Source organism: Artibeus jamaicensis, unplaced genomic scaffold (genome assembly GCF_021234435.1).
Source record: "Artibeus jamaicensis isolate MK-2021 breed Jamaican fruit bat unplaced genomic scaffold, CSHL_Jam_final contig_332, whole genome shotgun sequence".
NCBI classification, from domain to species: Eukaryota; Metazoa; Chordata; class Mammalia; order Chiroptera; family Phyllostomidae; genus Artibeus; species Artibeus jamaicensis.
In genome coordinates, this window is record NW_026521788.1 from 15,329,825 (window position 1) to 15,348,252 (window position 18,428).

Genomic DNA, 18,428 nt, shown 5'->3' on the forward strand with positions numbered 1-18,428 from the left:
CTGTTTTTGGTCCTCCCAGGCCTCACCTTTCCCCTGGAACTTCACTCTCACCAAGCATGATTTGTTCACCTTCACAGGAGTCCTGAGGGTCTCATGGGCTTTCTCTGGTTTTTGTAAATACTAAAGGCAACTCACCTGGGCATGTGTCATTGTAAGGTTGGAAATCCACCTCTGTCCAAACAATGCCAAAACTCTGGTCCAAATGGGTGGTTCTGCTCATAAGCAACCGAGTTCTAATAATTTGTGTCCCGGCATCACTGTGCATTGTCATTTTAGACCAGATCCCAACTGGGCCTCTGGCCTCTTGTGTGAAAAGAAGTGAATGAGGAGCAGGGGTTCTAGGCTCACACGACTGGGAGTGGGCTTTATTTCTTACGTGGGTAGTTGGTATACATAAGAGGTGTGTCAATAATGTTAAATAGTTACAATGGGAAATGCACTGCTCCTAAATAATAACAAGCTGACTTAAACAGAATAAAAGAATTCTGGCTTATACCTAGCTGAATTCTACAGCTGTCAATGAAACAGAAGTCTCATATTTTACTTGATCAAAGGCCCCCATCATCATCCCTAATATTGTAGATAAGTTAAACCTCTAATAATAATAATAATAATAATATTATTATTATTATTATTATTATTCGTGCTTATCATACTTAGAGTTAAAAGAATGGGTTATAGCCCTGGCTGGTGTGGCTCAATAGATTGAGCACTGACCTAAGAAATGGGAAAGTCACCAGTTCAATTCCCAGTCAGGGCACATGCCTGGGTTGTGGGCCAGGTCCCCAGCTGGGGGCATGAGAGAGACAACCAGTCAGTGTATCTCTCACACATCAATATTTCTCTCCCTCTCTGTCTCCCTCCCTTTCTGTCTCTCTAAAAAATAAATAAATAAAACCTTTTTTAAGGAAAAGAACAATTATAGTGTTACATCCATCACTTTCTCATTCTTGGAGATACTGGACTAGTCATGTGTGTGTCTGAACCTCAGCTTTTCCACCCCTAAATTGGGGGATATTAGCTGGTAGTAGTGCTACTAATAGGGTTACGTGAGGAGTGAAAGAGATACATTATATAAAACACCTTTGTAAATTTTAGCGATTGATTGGTAGTACCAGAAATCACAACAGCATTTGTTCTGCTTTCTAAACAGGAAAACAGTCCTTCAGTCCTTCATATTTTTAGTTGAGGTTTTTTTTTTTCATTTGCTGATTTTTTGTACCTGCAACAGTTCTGGGGAAGTGGCAGAAAGAAGGGAGTTTGCTCCTGTGTTCTGTTCCAGGCCTTGTACAATGCGGTATATGGGCAGGAGCCTGTTATCTGAAAACAGAACTCCTGTAAGATCAAAATGCAAACTAAATAAATTACTGTGAGTCTGTGCAAAAACTAAACCCAGGATCAGGATTTCCTGGACCCCAACTGTAAAGATTCTGAGTCAGTGGTTTTTCATGGGCCCTGGAACCTGCCTTTTTACAGGTACCCTGTGTGAATCCAATGCGTGTAGTCCCAGGGGCACTCAGAGACATTGTCTCCAGAATGAATGGACATCGTAGGATGCATTTTCATGACTTGGGGCCAGAGGGAACTTGCTGGTTTTCTTCCAAAGGAAATAGAAGGATTCATGTCATGGCTCGTGTTTTTAGGAGCTGAGTAAAGAAAGAAGATTAAAGGTTTCAAACTAGAATCAGGTGGAGAGGAAAAACAGAAAGAAAGAAGGAAGGAAAGAAGGGAGGGAGGGAGGGTGGGAAGGAAAGGAAGAAGTCATTTCTAAGCACAGAAGATCATCGGAAACTAATTCCATCCAGAGCAGAGAATTAGGAAGATGTTAGAGTTGGCGTCATCATGAAAAATGGTCCTAGGCAAGCAGAAGGAGAATGAAGGGATAGGAAGGAAGTGAAAGGGTTCCAAGAGTCCAAGTGCCATCTGCTATAAAACTAACTCTGAGGCATCTATTCTTTCTCCCTCATTCAACCTGAAAAGCTCAACTTTCTCTACTTCATTTCAAGAACCCCTGGGGAAACTAATGGGCTTTTGCCCCATTGTGGAAAGTCAACAGCACAACCAAGACAGAATTTGGAAATCAGCAGGTATTTGCACAGTATTTCCTATGTACAGGAGATGGTATTGGGCACTCGAGCATGGTCAGATAAGTCCTGGGGGTCCATGGGTACACTGCTCTCCCCTTGAACAGTCTTGGGCAAACTTGATCACCTTCGACAGACAGAGTGTAATAATATAAATCGACACACTGAGGTCTGCTTCTACAGAGAGTTCTTAGATACTCCAGAATTCTGATGATGTTTGCCGAATGTTTCCACTAAAACTTTTTGTGTGTGTGATTTAACTGTATAGCAAGCACACATTTGAACCCAAAGTGTGAACTCGTTTTTTGGTCTGCTGTAAAAATCTCAAATTGGTATGTCTTGGGACATATATCAGCATCTGAAAATTTCTTTTCATTTGGAGACTTGCCTTCAATGTAAATATATTTCCTTTTAATTAAGGGTGCCAGCTGACAAAGTAGCTACCCACAAACCAGGCAGGAGTCAAAAAAAAAAAAAGGTAAACTGTGAAAAGATGTCATCTTGAAAGCAGCTGAACATCTCCATTCTCAAAGAAGCCTCCAGCCCAATGAACTAAGAGAACATAATTAGAGATACATCTGGGCATTGGCCTCCTATCTGAAAAGGTCGCACGCACACCTTCCGTTGGTACTGGTGATGCTCCATTATGTTCTGTCCTCACTCAGTCAGCTCCCACTGGTTACCAGATGGCCACGATAATGTTGATATCCTTAACAACTGTCTCTTGCAATTCCCTGCAGCATGATAAGGGCTCGAAATAGTGAGCATTTTCCCCTCTGGATAAGCAAGTGACATATCTGGGAATTACTCACAAATGCCCTGATGATATGGTTATAGAGACTGATGGCCAACTGGGTCATGGAGCCTAAATTCAGCTTGATGTTGTGCCAGTGGCAGGCGACCAAAGGGGGATGTTTGCTGTATCTCAAGCTTAAGATGAAGGAAGGATTCATCCATGCAGAATATGGTTTTTATAAATAAGCACTGGATATAATGAGGTGTAAATAAGCATTAAGATCCTTGTGAGAGGAAGCTTCCTTGAAGTTGCTGAACTGTTCTCCTGAGTTAAGTTGGTTCTGATGAAGCTCTTTCACATGGTTGCTTTGGGGAGTCCTCTCAGCATGGTTGTCTGGGATGTGCCCAGTTACCAGACGAATCTGAGAAACATCAGAAGATAGTGGGTGTGGAGGGGAGGACAGAGAAGGTAGATGTATCAATCAAGTTGGGAATAGATCACACTGCAAAAACACCCAAGAAAGGTTTCTTTTCTGCTTATGTGTCCATTTAGGATCAGTCGGGGACTCGGTTCCATGTTATTCTCACTCTAAGACCCAGACCGGCAGAGTTGTCACTACCTGAAACAGTACAGACATCCAGAGCAAGGGGAAGGAGTGAGTGTGGTCAAACACTAGCTCTTAAAGGAGCCACTCACTTCTGTCTTATTTCATAGGCCAAAATAAGTCGCATGACCACTTGTCTCCAGTGGACCTGGAAGCACAGTCTTTCCACAGGACCATAAAGAGAACCAGACATATTTGTTGAATGGCACTAACAGCCACCAGAGTGGACAATGATGCTCTTTAGGCTCAAGGGCAGCTCTTGGGAGCTAGATTACCTTTGCCTTCAAGCAGTGTAAAATAGTATAACCTCCCTGCCCCCAAAGACAAAAGGAGCCATACCAGAGTACAGAAATAAGCATAAAGACGCTCAGAGAAATTCTGATTTCTTCTACAATGATGACTTTAAGGCTTACAATATACATCCTATTCTTTGAAAATAATTTTGTTTGGTTATACTCCTTGCTAGTGACCCCCAAATTGCTTAATCTGTCCATAGGGTATCCCTCTCCACTTTTTCATTTCCATACAGGCAGCCTGAGGATTTTCTGTGGAGCTGGACTGGTGAGGTGGGGCTGGAGGGTGAGTGCATTGCCAGCCTGTAAGGAACATAAACTGCTTATAAAGAGTCTTGTATTGAAGACTATGTTTTCAGTCCAAGACCAGAAGGGATTATTGAAGTTATGCCACGGCCATGACAGTTCTTCGTTGGAGGGAAGAGGGTAATGGAAGTGTTTTCTTGTTTGTCTAGGAGAGGACGAGGAAGAAATGAACGTGATAGTCCTCAGCTACCCACAGTACTGCCGATACCGCTCCATGCTGAAACGCATCCAGGATAAGCCGTCTTCCATTCTAACGGACCAGTTTGCGTTAGCCCTGGGCGGCATTGCAGTGGTCAGCAAGAACCCTCAGATCCTGTACTGTCGGGACACCTTTGACCACCCGACACTCATAGAAAATGAGAGTATATGCGATGAGTTTGGTGAGTCTTTTTTTTTATTCCTACGTGAAACTTGTGCGTGCATGTCTACTTGTTTTCAGTTCTTGTGAAGAGCTGTGATCGGGAAAGGGGCTTATTTTCACAAGCCTAATGTGCCACCCCACCCCGCCTGTCCCCCAAATTGTGGCGGCATAAGGCATCAATGCCTCCCTAGCAGCTTCTGTTTACCAGGGCAAACGATTATTATTTAGAACTTGTTCAATGTAGAGTCTGAAGTTGCTTGGTCAACGTTGAAGTTGGACTTTAGGATGGGAACCTTTCATGTTCTTTCTCAAAAGGCTCTGACTATTCAGATTCTGATTTGTTATTTACCTGATCACTTACTTTTCAGTGTTATAAGGAATTGCGAAAATGCACCAGTTGCAACCATTTCAGTACTATATGGTGAATAGATAGGTAGATCTTTATATATACATATATCTTTATACACCGTGCCCACCAAAGATAGATATATGTGCACGTATTTTTATCTGCACCTCTGCCTAGCTGATCAGTCATTTGTCTCTAAAGACAGAAGGGAAGGAGAAAACGATATATCATGAGTGTGGAAGACCTTGCGTGACGCAGTGCGTGGCTGGAGGCAAGCCAAGATCGCATCTCGCACATTTGTACTCTGTTGAAGGGATTGGATCCTATCAGTGGTTCTCAGCAGGCAGAGACATCAGAATACCTTGGGGGCACTTTACCAAACTACTCATGTTCCTGGGAAATTCCTATACTTGCAGAGACATGAACAACCCCGCCCTCACCTTCTCCCTTCTCTGGGAATCACCACCATCAATGACCAGTCTGATGTCTGGCTCATGCTGAATTCCTCAGGTACCTGAGTTAAGGAGAGGTTGAGATTCTGGCCCACAGAGAGCATGTGGTCTCTTGGGCTGCTACATTCCTTGACTCTATTGACCAATATTTTCTCAAGGATCCATAGTTTTGCAGATTATTTAGATTCAGATTATTCTGCTTAACCGTTACAGGCCTCAGCATGGCTTTGGAAATCCACTGTGGCCTCTCCAGGCAGATTGAGGATTCCTGACTCCAGCAGTCCCGTAGCTGCTGTGGGAGGGATATCGTGAATAGGTGTGTAGGCAGCGGAGGGGCGGAGATGAGGGATGGGATACCGTGATCCAAGGAGGAAGGGAATAAAGAGAGGAAGGGGACCCAGGTTCATTGCACATGACATTGTTTTCACAAACTGTTTTTTTCAGATGCCTTTCACAGCTCTGCTTATCAAATGACTATCAGTCTGTAAGAGTAATAGTCCTTACACGAATCATTTTTCCTTCTCCCAAGAATGTGTCATATTTTTAATATTCAAAAAAAATCTTTATATCCAACTAGACAAATGTATCCAATGTATTTTTAAAAAACACCCTCTCTTTTCAGATCAGCATTTACAAATCTTCCCTTTTCAATAGTCGGATTTCGAGTTTTCTTCTGTACTCCCACTCCTGTGTCCCCGTCCTGCTTGGCACCAAACAGGTCTCTAAATTCCTGACACAGAACAAAACTCAAAGAATGCGTTTCCTTCTTTAAGAGTATTCAGAATTAGAGTTTTCCAGTGTGATATAATGAGAAAATGTTTCAACCTTTAGGGCTAATTTAGGAGTTATTAGTCATTGAGTTTTAAAGCTGTCGCATCCAGAATTGGTAATAGAAAGAGGTTCCAGTTTAACAGCGATCACAATGGTCAGGTTACCAAATTAGTCTTAAATGTTCTCGCAAACATGAGCATCTGACTTTTAAATGTTTTCCTGAACTTTCTTCTGGTGTAGCTAATTTTAATGCTGTTTTTCTTCTCCAGCCTCTTAAAGTGAGAGCTTTCTTGTGGAATAAAGGTACCTTTAAAGAGCTTCTAGCTGGCTGGTTTAATAATTAGAATATTAGAATGTTTTAGTTATATCGGTACTTTGAATAGTCTCTGTTTCTTATAGTATTTCATTTTAGTAAGTAAACCAAAAAAAAAAAAAGAAGCTTATCTTGGCTTGATTGGAACCCCTTCCCCAACCACCCTCCCCTACCTCTCAGTTTTGGTCATACTCTCAATTTCCAGAAAATACCCATTTAAACCTCCAACTGGTTGTATTAGAAATCAACATGAATTAAAGGGTTTGTTAAAACATGGGGTTGGGTTTCTCCGACCAACTAACAGTTGGTGGAAGAACATAAATTTAATTAGTGACTAGCATTAAACAAATGTTCCTAATATTAAACACTGCCAGGTGACTGAAACACTTCTGTCAGATCACCGCGAGTGCCAGGGGGCCCACAGATGAATTTCTACACAGTGTATATTCTGTACCACACGTTCGGTGACTTCAGTAATTGGTCCAATGTAATTTAGGTAACAGTATGCCTAGGCTGTAAAAATCAAATTTTATTAGCCATATCACCAGGTGAATGAATGGTGGAGCTGATGGCAAAGAGTTTATAGCATTTAGCAGCTACACCTTTGACACGTGAAATTCATAAATTGTCATAAAATGCCTCCAAGGCCCTTCTCAAAAGGATAGTGTCTACTTTCCTATGATTAAATAATGTTTATTTTATTAACTAATTTTTTTTTTGCTTTCTTCTATTAAATGGAATTATGGAGTAGGACTGGGAGGGGGGCATCCAAAGGACAAATCAAACACAGTCCCTTCTTGTTTCGAGGATTTAAAATCGAATTGGGGAAGACAGGATTAACACAACCGAAAGGTTAACTGATGTTACAGGAAAGTCAGTGATTAAGTCTTTGGTGAGTGTAGCGGAAAGCAAGTGCAATAGGAATTTCGCACTGGGGTAGGGGTGGGAGAAGTAAAGTGACTGGAGATGGTGACTGGGGGGAGGGTCAGGGAAAGCCTCGTTGAAAAGGCAGAACTGGACCTGGTTTTGGAGGACGAGGCAAGAGGCTATTAGAAAACTTTTAGGATCGACTCTCCATTTTAGACATGGCTGCCTTCACCCTGGATCAACCGTTTGCCTCTCTTAAGTTTCTTTATCCTTAGTCATCACCCTCAGTGGGTTTTGCCCTCGAGATGAGTTTTTTAAATGGCCTGATGCCCTCCCTCTCTGCCAGGGAGACCCGAATGTGAGTCGGTGGACCAGGGTTGGGACGAACCTAGGCAGTGGCTTTGGAACTGGAAGTGGACGTTCCTTCGGGGGCAGGGATGCCCCACGTTCTCCCCATGTGCTCTCTGCCTTACTGGCATTCCCAGGGTTCCTCTTCGAAAACGGGCTGTGCACTGTGTGGCAACCTTGCCCGCTGCCCAGGGACTCCCCCCGCCCCATTGTTTCAATGTTGTCCACCGAATAAATAAGTTTAATTGCACAATAAAAGTAAGGCATTGAAACCTACCAAGAGTGCCTATAAATAAATTCTCCATGGAATTTTATGAAGCTGTTTAATGAAAAGTTTGATTAGAAACTATTAAAGAAAAATAACAGAGATGAAATTTCATCATTTAGCTCCACATTACAGTAGTGCCATTTTGATTTTTATTTACATTGAGATAGTCAGAATACAGTAAATATATCCCGATTTTAATTAACTATCCTTTTCACTTGGGAAAGGTTATTTTAGGCTTGAAGGGTTTTGATAGCATACCATCTGCTTTCTTCGCTGTGTTTTATTCAAGTCCTTTCCTTGCTTACAGCACTGAGCAGTGTCTAAACCTATGACATAAGCATAAATTGAATCATATTAACGGTAGGTGATTGAAAAGCTTCAGCCTCCACATCCTGCCCGCATTCTTCCATCTTGTCAGTCACAATGCTCTTAAAGGCGATGCGCTCTTTTCTTAGCACAAGAGATTCGACTATTTTTAAAACTAAAGCAACTGGACTCCCTATTAAAGTATTCATGAAAACTGGGTGTAGTGCACATGCAATTAGGAAATGAGATTAAAATAACATGCGGGGAAAGTGACATTATGAATGACATTTTTTTTCTCATAAAAACCTTTACCCTGTGCATAATTCTTGCCCCCATCGCCCTGTTAGAATCCCCTAACATAAAGCGTTCTCCAACAGCCCCCCTTGGTTCTACTTCTTTTTATAATTCAATTCCTCTTTTGTAAAACACATATTGTCGTTTATGTTATGTTATTGTCTCTGCTGTAGAGAAAACACACACATGCAAACATTCTGTCTATTTTTCCTGTTCAAACAATGGAATGTCCAGCAGTTTGTAATGCACCGTGTTTACATTACCGTCACACAGATTGATTTCACATGTGGGAAGTGTTGACAGCTAGATCCAAACAAAGGCACACGCAGTACAGTAGGTAAATGGATAACTTTAAGGGACTGGCTTCCATCAGAGAGATTAAGGTGGACCTAACATTCATAAATCAGATGAAATCAGCCCTTAGAAATGGGCGGGACTAAATGGATTAAGATATGGCTCGTTAAAAAAAAATATATGATACAGTTTATTTCAGTATGAGTTTTGAATTGCAAAGAGACATAAGTTGTGCTTCTAATTTTTTTGGAGTTCAGTGTGTGTGTGTATTTCTTGGTTAAGAAATGGGATGGAGTTAAAGAGAGGATATGATAATTAACCTGAAAAGTACAAGGAGAAATTGGACCACCATCTTGGTGTTTGGTCCACATGTACAACACCATGAAGTCTGACCTTCAGGGAGCAGAAGTTGGCTACATCAGTACTGAAACAAATACGCTGCTAATGGGCAGCGGGGACAGAATGGTAGAGTAAAAAAAGTGCTAAGCTTTCAGGAACAGGCCAGGTTTAGTTAGGGCTCATCTGTCCAATTCGCTATTCCTCCGAGTCACATAGACCCTTCACTTATCCATCTTGAAACTGAGTAGTAACAGTCTACTCACCAGGCTCAGAATAACTCTGTATTTACTCGATTAAAAGAAAAACTCCTCTAGGTCAATGAAGATTCTCCGCTGACCCTACACAGTGTTAGACCTTGGACGAGGCATAGTCATCTGAACCAGTCTTGCTCATTGAATAATAAAGGAACCATTACCCTACGGCTCCAGACTCTTATTGGAGCCTTAATGGAAAAGAAAAGTTTTCTGTTTTTTATAATGTTTTAAAGAAGCTTTTCTGACTCTGCACTGAACTTTCCCCTTCTGTATCCCTGATGGGTGAAATAATGACATTACAGATAAAAGCAGAAAAAGCAAGAGGGGGGAACAGAAGTGGGGACAAAACCTTGATGTATGAAAGAAAATGCTGGGCCTATAAAATTATTTTGAGGCATAAAGGATGAGCTGGACTCTGCCTCTTCCCCTCTAAACATCACATGTTTTGCTGGAAATGAAAGGAAAGGCAGTTGTTTTGTTAAGGATCATGGGAATTTGTAAGTGAGTAAACACTTTTTTCCTTGCCAAAGTAGGTTTCATGGTCACAGTGGATTTCGATGATCAAATGGCTTTGTTCCTGGCCCCTGTCCACATGCAGGCTTTCGCTGCCTGCCTGTGGTGCCCCCTGATCTCCCAGATGATAACAAGGCAGACATTTCTCTTTAACTGAAGCCAAGTGGGAAAGGAGTTGTGCCTCTTGTACATTGCTGTATACGCAGAAAACTTAACCTGCAGACATCGAACTTTGGAAGGCTGCTTCATCCAGAAAATTTTCTAGAGGTTCTGTTTATCATTAGAGAGTAATTTAACCAAGACTACTCTTGGTACCTTCTCTTTTGGGCTGCCAGGGAAGGGACAGAGAGAATGTTAAGTTCGTTATAGAACACAGGAATAAACCAAACCCAAATAGCTGTGCTGGTAGAGGTGTATTGGATGTGCTCTGTGGTATGGGTGATGGTTAACATACAGCCTTGGCTCAGGACAGTAAGACACAAAGAGGGCTGGAGAGCATAATTCCTTGGGCAGAGGCGTGGGAAGCCAGCGCACCATCTCTCAGGGGCTAGTGAAAAGAACGTTTGTGTTCCTACTGTAAATTAATTTTCAGACTCATGATATATGGAATGGGTAGGATTCATGGATTTCTATTCTATTTTTAGAACTTGAAAGGATACTTTAAAATAACTCTGGACTCCTTTTGTAGCTGAGTCGACTCAATGGGTTATTAAAAACTATTTAGACGCACGAGTACAATAAACTCTTGTTCACCCCAGAAGAAAGGATCTGTGTCTGTATGGGCTAATATTTCACCTAGCATTTCATCCAGAAAAGCAAGAAAGTTATATCCTATTACATTAGCAAGATCAACATATTCCTCTCTAGGGTGAAACAGATATTTTTTATCAATTAAAAAAAAGAAACTATAGGAAAGGGCCAGGTCATTGAAAAGAAAAATCACAGGCAAAGTCATGGTTTAAGGGCAGGATTGGGAGAATGAGGTTCGGGATGTCTATATTCACTTGACTTTCCAAATCCTCTTGATAAATGAAGGTTCTCCCTAAACCCCTTCGTTCTGTCCTGCCAGGGGAGCGGGAAGGATTACAGTGCAATCCAGTAGGTGACCTGTAGGTTAGTCCCTCTGGGGAAGCTTAGAGCCCAGCACGGTGCTAACCCTGGTCCCGTAATCCATTCATGCATTTCACTAATACATGTTACACACCTACTATGTACCAAGTACTCATTTGGTCCTTGTGCACACACTTGTAAGGGAGAGAGAAGAATTTCCAACTCTTCAGGAATTTACACTGTAGTATGTGGAGAAGGGAGCGGTACAATTCAGCACAGTCATAGACCGTATCTCACAGATACAGATCAGACCTGCCAGGATCGTTGTGAAGATTCAGTGAGTGACTGACTTAAAGCACTGAGCTAGTCCAGGGTAAGTGCTGCTTAAGTTCTCACTGTTACCCAGGTCTTCTTCTACCTCTTGCACCACCCAGCACAGCCGTCACCACATATCGGGTCCCTAGTGGTCCTTCAAAAGCCACCCACAAGATAGTTTCACACCTAAACTGCTGGGAAGAGTGAGGTATTGTTTGCCACAGAATATCATTCAACATCCGTTCATTCTAGAAATACTTGTTTGTTTGTCCTTCTGCATGGAATGTGTTTTTCCAAATATCATGGGTCTGGCTCCTTCTCGTCATTCCAGCCTCAGCTCAGATGTCTCCTCCCCAGGGAAGTCTTCTCTGACCTTCTCCTTAACCCAAGTCCAGCTCTGTCCCATCATGTAATTCAGAATTATCTTCCTATAACTCATCACTATCGGATATTAGTGCCAATATGTATTTCTTTACATGTATATACTCTGTGACTCCATCTCCACCCATACTATAATGCAAGAGCAAGAAACTTTGTCTTGTCTACAGCCATGTGCCCAGGGACCAGAACAATACTTGGCACAGAGTAGACATGTAATGAATACCGGTTGAATGAATGAATGGATACATACATGCCGTACATCAATATCACCACTCTGCCCTGTTTTACAGATAGGGACATTTAAGCATGGCAGTGTTACATAGCTATCAAGTGGCAAAACCAGGACACGAAGCTAGACAGTCTGGCTCAGCACCCACCCTCTTAACCATTATACAGACTGCCTCTTGGGGTGGACTCAGCTCAGAAAGGTCTTCCAGGTTTCCTGAGATAAGGCTGAATGGAAGCAGATAACTGACCACCAGGCCTCTAGATAATGAATGCACAATAGGCTTGGTAGGATTTAGAGAGATTGGTGTGTGTTGGAGTGGTTAGAAGAGGAATGATCATAAAGATTCAAAATCTGAAAACCACTGGATTAGGATCAAGAAATGGATGCCGGCCACCATCCTCTCTTGTACATATTGCTCCAGTCTCCCGGCCTTAGCCCTTGCAGTCCTTTGGTCTCTTTTCAACACGCCAGCCAGGGTATCACCTCCCTGCTCAAATCTCCCATGGGCTTCCCATCTCATCAGAGAAGTAGATATAGATACAGAAGTCTTTAAGCCCTGGAACTGTTGAGGAGTTGAAAGAGACAGATAGTAAACTGTCCCATGTTCTCAGGGACTCTTTTTAAGACATGGGATTGCGATGCTGACAGGACTTTCATTATCGACCTCCCTGTAATTTTCTGCTTAGAACTCATTGGCTTGCCCAACTTGGCATCCTCCTTTAAAGAAAAAAAATTATAGGTCCAATTTCAAAAATTGTAGCGTATGCAAGCTTTCCTGCTTCTGTCACTTCTTTATGCCTGTAGCACATAAATCATTTCCCTTTTTAAAATTAAATTTTGCTTGCCATGATTTGGTAATGGGTTTTCGAAAGAGGTCAGAGGAGCCAAGCTCTTGGCACCGGAGCCGGCTGCACTGCCTGCTCAGGAAAGCTCGTTGCTGGCCGGCCTGGGCCTCGATGCCATCATCTGAACTTTATGCTCCCTTTGCAAATTGCCTAGAAATTCTCTCCCTAAGAATCTCTCCTCTGAATGGCCTTTTTAGTTTTCCAGTCTGCATTTAGGAGGACTAAAGAACAGACAAGATTTGGACAGAAAAAGACTAGTGTGTTCAAATGCTTCTTGGGTGCTTTTCCATTCATTCATTCATTCATTCATTCATTCATTCATTCATACATTCAGCGCTGACTCTGTTTGAAGCAGAAGTCCAAGCACTGTTGGGATATTGGTCTCTGCTCTCAAGATACTTAAAAATCAAATTGGCTGAGATAAAACATGGAGCAATGGTCTACTACAATTATTATCCATCACCCTCTTAACAATACTGCATTTTACTATGAGTGACGTTGCGGTGACACAGCTAAAACACCGTCACAGACCTAGCCTGTTGCTGAAGTGAGAGCCAGTGCCCTCACAGCCCAGACTTCTGACCCCAGTGGACAGACTTTTCCACCAAAAAAGTGAGAGGAGCGTGGAGCTAGGAGTCAGGAGCCATTGTGATATTCAAAGGAGGTGATATCTGCCAGCCTTTGTAAACAGGGAAGCTTTGGCATATAAGCAACACCGAAAGTTAGGTAAGTCTCACTGAGTAGGTTAAAAGGTACCTGGAGAGGGCCCGCATTTCAGGGGAGGGCTTTAGAAGAAATGCATCTTCAAGTGGACCTGAAGGGGTTGAAAAAGGAGGAAGTTATTTCAGGTGAGGAGGTGGAAGATAATCTGGACTTTGAAGCTCAAATGAAAAGATCGTTTCCTCTGCCATTTTTAGCTTTCAGCATTGATGAGAAACAGCCTCCGCAAGCAAACCTTTTCTTTTTTCTTCCTAAAAGACGTTCCCCTCCCTGGAGAAAAGCACATGCTTCTGGGTCCTTGTCTCACAGGCTCCATCATGGTTAGGGCCCAAAGGGGGCCTCTTGGAGGAAAAACCATCTTGTTCATTATTAAATGGGACATGTTCCCTTGGGTATATAAGAAACAAAAGGAGAGATGCACCAGCTTTATCTAGGGGGTAGGAGTGAGGTGCCTGCTAGGTTTCTTGGCTGTTTTAAGGGTTGCTTCTAGGCTGAAAGAATTGTTTCAGAATAATCATCTTTAACACCCTGCTCCTTGTTCCTTCTGTGTTAGTCGGTACTTTTCCAAAGTTGGTTTTTCCTTCTACTTGGTATTTAAGTCAACAGATTCTACTGCATTTCTCTTCACTAGATTCTAAGCTCCAAGAGGGGTTAGAATCATGCCTTACTCATCTCCATATTAACATACGTTTGTTGAAATAATATAAAAACCCTGCTAGATTCCAAAGGACTTCTAATCTCCATTATCTTATCTCCTGTCTTAGAGACAAATATTTCTTGATCTTAAGCATTAAACTTTAGCTCATTGGCAGTTGACTTGCTACTCAAGGAAAAATGTCTAGCTCAAAGGAACTCTTCTTTTTCCCCCTCAACATTTACTCATCTTTTCAAACCAGAGAACATTCTAAATAAATTAGTATCTTTGGTTGAAGATTGTTCACTTGTTATGAGGCTTTACAAACCCTGAAGCCCAAACAGCCTAGAAGGGTGTTCTTTCAGAAGAAGTTGAAGAGCATCCTTAAGATAGGGAAAATGGTAACCAGAAGTCAACACAGAGAGCTTTCCAGACTTTAACCCACAGATAGCAAAATGGATTATGGAAACCAAGGAACAATGGCGGGGCCATTAGCACACAGTGCATTGACAAGTTCTAACAAAATATGAGCTCTGTGGGTCAGGAACATAATATGTCACTGTTCAGGCTGCAATCGTATCAGAAAGTGTTGGGAAAGAAAAGGATCAGCCGGTACAGTGTTCATTATTGGGAAGACTACTGGGTAGATGGCACCTATGCCCCGGGGATATGTTACAGATCACCTACTTGCCCCCAGTTATTCGTAAATGGGGATGAGGTCTTCTTCCTCTCAGGTGAGCTCTGTGGAGGATCTGGGATGAGACGGTGTCACAACACACAGGATTTTAGCAGGTTACACTTTCTTCCTTAGACGTGAATGTTAGGTCTTTAAAACAGTAGATAAAATATTTTATGAAGATATCCCATGCAGTGCTAGTGACTATATCAGGGAAGTAATTTCTGCCCCACTCCAGCGCATACGCTTCCAGTTAGCTGGCACTAGTTGGTTCTCCTGAGGTCTGTCTTTGCCGTAGCCCATACTATACGTCCTGTGTTGCAGAGAATGCAGTTCTCTATATTCTTAAAACAAAGGAAGTTGAAATGCGTCAGGACTAGAATAAACTCGAACTAACCTGGAGCCCCATTAAATCGTCTTGCTGACCCTTGGTGCCAGCGCTGCTTGCCTGAGCTGAGCAGGTGGACTCAAGACGTGGAGGGCATGGTCCCACCCCTGGGAACTGCTCACCCTACCCTCAGGCCTGCCACTCACACCTCTCGGGAGGAACCTTCTCCATGTGGAAGCCCAATCCCTATACTGTTCAAAGTGCCTTTCCCACTCGTCAGTGTCTTGCCTATGAACAACTCTATCACTGGGAGGACAGGTGTCATTGACCCCACTGGGCAGCTAAGGAACTGATCAGGAAAATCAGTGGCCACATATCAGTGCAGCAGTTGTGAGACCAGAATGGGACTTGGGCATCAGCTTCTCGACCTGTGTTCTTAGTGCCCACCCCTGCAAGTGACCCAGTGCTAAAGGGTGACATCACAGCTGCAAGATGGTATGAGGCAAACCCTAAATAACTAGAATCTTCCGTGAACGAGGTGCTCCTCACCCTTCACTCATCCCCTTACACAGTATTTCAAAAGGGAAAACAAAGTAAATGGAAAAAAAACACAACAGTTCAGTGTTTTCCAAAATAGTTCTCTCATTATGTAATTATTTCCACTATGAAAAATATAAGTAGAATAGTAATAATAGTTGTCACCCTTTTCTGAGCATGTCAGGCTTTATGTGAAGTCCTTTACTTTCATTATCTTACTCCTGAGGACACCTCCGTAAGGAAGCTCATATTAACCACCATGTCATAGGAAGAAACAGACTAAGAAAAGTTACATCAGCCTGAAATCACACAGCTAGTAAGTGGCTGGGCTGCATTCCAGCTCAGGGTTGTCTGGCTTCAAAACGGGTAACTTATCCAGTGTTTGATGCTGCTTCCCTAAATAGTATCGATAACCTCATCGGTGATTATCTATTTCCTTGCAGTCTTTTTCCAAAGAATTTTTATTTACTTGAGAACATTTTCTATATGCAGTTGTTGTAGCTTAAGTTTTGGCTACTATAAAATAAGTGTTTCCCCATATTATTATGAACATTTTTAAAAATGCCATTTTAATGGTCACATAAGACTCATAAAAGGAATTTGTCAGGGTTCTCATAATCCCTTTCTATTAGAAGTTTATATTTTTCCTCCAGGATTTAGCTTTGTTTTGTTGCTTTAATATATACTGCATAACTAACACTGTAATTAATATCTTTATATCTTCAGCATTCTGATGGTTTCGTTTGGGCAAATTCCGGGAATCCCTTATTGCCAAAATTCTTTTCCTTCTAGACGATAGCAGAGATATCAGATCACCAGAGCCTGCTGCAGGCTTGGTTCACAATTAGCCCTACCTGCTGAACTTGTTACAGCTGGGGTTGAGGACACTGAGAACCAGTGTTTGGAACGAAGATTCAGAGTTTTGCACAACTCTAAAGTACAACAGGAAAAAAATTTCTTCAGTGAGTACAGGGCTGAGGCAAGAAAGTGAGCTTGGACAAAAAATTTCCCACTGGTGTCAGTCTCCTGAAGAACATGCTAAAAATTTTACTTTTATTCTCAAACCTCCTGAATATGAGTGGGTACTGTCCTGTTCCCAACATTTTAGTCACACTTAAGACTGAGGCTCGGTGCTGTAGAAATGCCTAAAGTTGGGGTCAGTGGCCATGGTAATGCAGAATGGCAGTGGACAAAGTGATTACTACCACCATCTCCTCCTTCCTTTTTTAAAAAATTGATTTTGTCTAGAGACAGAGAAGACGGGAGGGAGAAAGAGAGAAAGAGACATTGATTTGTTGCTTCACCTATCCATGTGGTTGACTTTTATATGTGTCCTGACCGAGGATCAAACCTGCAACCTCAGGACAATATTCTAACTAACCGAGCTACCTGGCCGGGCTCCTCGTTCCTTACTTGCTTTTGTCCAGGCGTAATGGAGGAACCGCTGAGAAACAACTGGTAGTGATGTGAGTTTTTAGGGTGTGGAGAGATGGTCACAACAGAAGGTAGGGAATATTCCTTGGGCAGTCACGGGCTCAGGTAAAAGGCCTTGCCTTAGGTAAAAGTGCAGAGCCGTGATTTTGGAGGGACACACTCCAGAGCTTTTAATTATCAAGAAATTAAGAAAAAGCCCAATGCACTAAAGAAGGGTTTGACTGGAAGTCAGGAGAACTGGGTTCAGAATTGGACCCTCACACTAAAGGGGGAGGTTCAGCCCCTCGGTTAACCCCCTAGCTCTGAGTCATGTCTGCGCAGTGGAAGGTTGGCCTGAATTTTTTAGCTTTTTTTGGATTCCAGCCCCCTTTGAGAATCTGATGGAAGCTATGAATCTTCTTGTGAAAAAGTGCATGCAAATATCATCATTGTGGCTTTGAAGAATATTATAAGCAAAGCTTGATATATCAAGCAAATACTGAAAACTTTGCATGTATTTTTCAGGATTTATAGACTATATAAAACCTTAGATTAAGAACCCAGACTGAATAATCTTTAAGATCTCTTTCTGTTCTCTCACAGGTATATTCTACCAGGGAAACAAATAATGGATTTATCATGATTCTCTGTAAACTACATTTTGTTAACCAGGATGACAGTTCATTTCCTAAGAATTCTGGTTAATTAAAAAACAGTAATAGTAACAGTAGCTCGCACCTTTTATTGAGAGTGGACTAACGTCAGGCACTCCATTAGGTGCCTAAATACCTTTTGTGCCCCTCAGGGATAATCCATTTAATGAATTGTGTTTATTTAATGTGATAATCACTTCAGGGAAAGGCTCAGTGAAACCAACTTTACCATTTATTAAGCACTCACTACATGCATTATCTCCTTCTATTCTTACAACAATACTTTGAGGTAGGCATTGTTACCCATTTGGCAGCCGAGAAAACTGAGGCTCAGGGCTGTTTAAGAAAAGCCCAACAGCAGAGCTAGTGAAGTGGTGGGGCCAGGATTCTAACCAACTCTGCATTTCATAGCCGGTGCCCTTAAAGGGTGTGTTCTGCCCTTTTTAGTAGCGTGTTAACTACTCCAGTTCACTTAAATAATGGTCATAAGAATCAGACTCAAAATTTCGGGGACTTTTGTCAACTACATAAAGCAGTGTTTCTACGGGGTAGCAAGCTACGGGCTTCACCCCGCCCTGGAACGATGTCCACGTGGGGACTTGGGTGAGTTCCGACGTGGCCCATCCCCCCAGCCCACTCTGGTAGACACTGAGCACCTGGGGCAGGTGAGAGCTTGGGCCGGGAAGACTGTTGAGTTCGACAAGATGTGGCCTTCAGTGAGTGTAGCGTCAGTCCTGATGTTCCGTCCGTGTGCACGGCTGGGCCTGTTCTCCTAGGTCACCCTGCTGATTACAATCTAGGTTACCTCAGGCAGACTATCGCCCACTGGCCACTTATGGCCCATTGCCTTTTTGAAGAGTTTTGTTGGAATCCTGCCAGGCCGCTCTCACGTGCTTAT

At 42.4% G+C, this 18,428-nt stretch overlaps 1 protein-coding gene across 2 annotated transcripts in view; it reads left to right on the forward strand.

The window, feature by feature from the left end:
- ARID5B (AT-rich interaction domain 5B) overlaps positions 1-18,428 on the forward strand; it is a 177,667-nt gene that overhangs the window by 84,723 nt on the left and 74,516 nt on the right. For both annotated transcript variants that reach the window (XM_037139955.2, XM_053664016.1), the window contains one exon: positions 4,173-4,403. In XM_037139955.2, the coding sequence (XP_036995850.2) occupies positions 4,173-4,403 (231 nt within the window). The remainder of the gene's footprint in view (positions 1-4,172; positions 4,404-18,428) is intronic.